The following is a 3,488-nucleotide window of genomic DNA, read 5'->3' on the forward strand; positions in this document are numbered from 1 at the left end:
CTATTTTTGGCCATAACAACCTTATAAGTGCATCACTTAGCTAATCCATTTTATTGCTAAGCACTATCCTCTTCCCCACAAATATTTGGTCTGACAAGACACTGCTACTTACACGTCCATGCTTACAGATGTAATCAAATAATTCACCACCAGATACATATTCCATTACCATGAAAAAATCAGTTGGAGTGCTGATAACCTGGTACCTTTAAAAGAAAAGAAAGATTTTAGAAAGACCTTCTTAGGAAGAACAGGGAAATATTTTTAAATAGGTTATTAGAAAGTTTCTAGCAAAGAGCATTTGTATTGACATTACATTAATTATTGCTTTCCATTTCTGAAAAGCCAGCTCTTGTATTGCAAGATGCAAACAAAGGAACACAATCTCTTTCTGTGGTTTCTTGAAAGGATCTGTTTCACAGATTTACCTTTTTTCTTAAGCTTTAATATAATCTTTTGAAATCTCTGCTAGATAAGCCTGTGTGTAGGACTAACCTGATTTTCAAATTTACTTTTTGGCCAAGATTTACAGCAATGCCTTAAGAGGCAGGCTGCCTTCAAATGCAAGAACGAACATTGGACAGATATTTGTCTGAGGTGATATGACCCCGGCACCCGTTCCTGCCCGGGGCAGGGGGTCGGACCTGATGATCTGTTTAGGTCCCTTCCAACCCTAAGCACTATGAAACTATGATACTGTGAACATTTGAACTCTTTTTCTTTTCTCCATATCCTGAGGATCCAGGACAAAGGAACTCTGGATGCCAGTAGGAGAGTCTTTTAAAAATACCCAAAAATTATGGAGAGAGTATAAAAAATGTAAATTCTAAAATAAAAATAGAAACGTTGTTAAAATAACCCTAATCTTACAAATCCATTACCTACCCTCATGCAAGAGCTGCAAACGAAGTCTGTACATATACCCTAATTGCAAACGAAGTCTGTCTGTGCTCTAATTCCCAAAACAACACGACCTGGCATAAGTCCACCAGCCTCAGTAGAACTACAGCAATTTAGAAAAACGTTGGCTAAGATTCCAGCCTGTTTTTCTTTTACCCAAATGATGTGTTTGCATTGCTCATTGTTGCATTTCTTCAGCCTGTAGATTTTATTTGAAGTGATAATATTTCCTTGAAGAGATTTGGCATGAAAATTCCTGATGCGAGGTAAAACCTTCAAAAATTAAGAAAACCTTACAGGAGTGCTTTGAGATCCTGAAATCCATCTGATTACTGTCACAGTCTCTGATAACTTATTACTATAAGCAAGGGGGGGAAAAACGATTAAAAAGGGAAAATGTATATGCACTGGAGTTCTCACTTGCCTTTCGAACTAACTTCAAGATTCTGTTACCTTAGATCTCGCTTATATTCTTCACTTAGAAAAGAAAATACAACTTAAAATTAAATCTATGACAAATGCGTGAACAGGTGTGAGTCTGTAGGGTGCCAGAAGCATCTCTGAGAGGCATTTTATGTTGTTTGATTCATGAGATGGTCCCAATCTGTTCTTATACCAGTGCGTGCTACTGTGGAGTAACTATCAACAGATACTCCAGAGTTAGTCATTTAATTGGATGAAGAATTTGGCCCTTTGCCTGTAAGAACAATGTACTCACTAAATCTCTCACCAGTTTTAAGGGTGATCTAAACAACAGATCACCCTTTCAATTGCTGTTCAACAACTTTGTCAGAATTGAAAAATGTGGCAGGCTACTACTGTGGCTCAAGTAGCTTTGAGACTTGTGACTATTAACTTCAGTAATCAGACTACAAAAACTAGAACTCTTGGTTCCAAAATGATACCTTTTATTAGACCAACTGGAAAATGGCAAGAAAACTGTCCTTTTCTGCAAGCTTTCAGGATCCAAGTCCCTTCGTCAGGCTCTGGGAAAAGTGTAGAGACTTCCATCTTCAACTCCCTCTGTGCAAAAATGAAGTTTATTTCCTACCTATGGGGACTTTTTACCATCTTGTACCATCTACACTTTTCCCAGAGCCTGATGAAAGGACTTTGATCCCAAAAGCTTGCAGAAAAGGACAATTTTCTTGCCATTTTCCAGTTGGTCTAATAAAAGGTATCATTTTGGAACCAACAGTTCTAGTTTTTTGTACGTCTTTTTGCCTCAGACCAACACAGCTACCAAGTACACCCCAGTAATCAGACTAGGCCTTTATAGGGGAGATACGTAGTTATCCTGTGGTCTATAAAATCAAGGGCCTTGTTACACATTATGCTGTGAGCCACACAAATGTTGATCGGTGTTACTGCTAGCTCAAGTTTGGAGCGGTTATACCCTTGGTCTAGAAACCTCCTCTGGTTGTCCCCCTCCTGCAGACCTGTGACTTGCCACTAGAGGCCTGGTGAGTAGGGGCAGGACTAGGAGATGCAGCTGTGAGTTGCTACTAGAGGGCTGGTAAGGCAGGGCAGGCATCTATCCCTGCTCTACTGGCGGGGGTGTAAGAGATCCTGGGATACTGGAGGACTTCAACTTGGGCAGAGCACCTTAATGGAACAGAAGCTGGGTAGCACGGATTAGGGATAACCCTGACCTGGAGTGGTATAACTTTGACCTCCATAACAAGTGCTTCAAACCACTTTAAGGTGTTAATGTGCAAACAGTCCAGGGGGTAAGAGGTCCAGGAGCAGCCCATAATTACTGTGTAACAAGGCCCTAAGTGTCAGTCCTGAAAACACTTGCCTGAAAGAGAGTATGGTTACTTCCATTTCCTGGTTGTCAAGCCATTAGTTCATGAATCCTATTGACATATGGCCAGCATTTCATCTTCTGAATCTGATCGTGCATGTATTTCTCAAGCAAAATTCTCAGTACAGTACAGGATGATGAAGCGAAAACAGGAGGAAGAACAATCCCTCCCACCGAGTCCTATGAGCAGGCTACGGGCTATCTGTTCACACAGAGATCATGACTACTTTGCAGAAGCCAAAGAGGCTTCCATAGGTAACACTGTCTTTGATAGCTTACTACCATAAACAAGAAAAAAAAACCAATTAAAAGGGAAAGTGTATGTACTGGAGTTCTCACTTGCCTTTCTAACTAACTTCTAGATTAGGATCTTGAAGATGTTGGAAGATTTGGCAGCAAAAACCTGACTACGTGCTTTAACTGCAAAGGTTACTGTCGGGAGTCTCAATGAAGTCAAGTCAAATTAAGAATGTACGTAAATCTTTGGAGGGTGAAGGACTTAATTTATAGCTTGTGTAGAGTCACAACCAGAACTGGACAAAAATAGCTGGATTCAAAGCCCTTTCCAGACACCTGATAGCCCAGAACTGCCATGCTGAAGCCTTTTGAAATCAATGGTGGATTGGCACTGATCTCACTGAGCTTTGGATCAGTTTTCCAATGAAAAGAAGTGCCAATTAACTTGCTAAGTATTACAAAACACCTTGAATAAACAGTGAATTCTATTCAACCCGTCCTGTTCTCCATTATACTTGTCCATATGCAAAAAAAAAAAAAAAAA

The 3,488-nt window shown here is 40.1% G+C and overlaps 1 protein-coding gene across 2 annotated transcripts in view; it reads right to left on the bottom strand.

Moving 5' to 3' along the window:
- Nucleotides 1-3,488, bottom strand: part of PRKAA2 (protein kinase AMP-activated catalytic subunit alpha 2) — a 29,787-nt gene that overhangs the window by 25,781 nt on the left and 518 nt on the right. For both annotated transcript variants that reach the window (XM_019501234.1, XM_019501233.1), the window contains exon 2: nt 113-206. In XM_019501234.1, the coding sequence (XP_019356779.1) occupies nt 113-172 (60 nt within the window). In that variant the 5' untranslated portion in view covers nt 173-206. The remainder of the gene's footprint in view (nt 1-112; nt 207-3,488) is intronic.

The sequence above is a fragment of the Gavialis gangeticus genome, unplaced genomic scaffold (assembly GCF_001723915.1).
Source record: "Gavialis gangeticus isolate Ggan-Ray unplaced genomic scaffold, GavGan_comp1, whole genome shotgun sequence".
NCBI classification, from domain to species: Eukaryota; Metazoa; Chordata; order Crocodylia; family Gavialidae; genus Gavialis; species Gavialis gangeticus.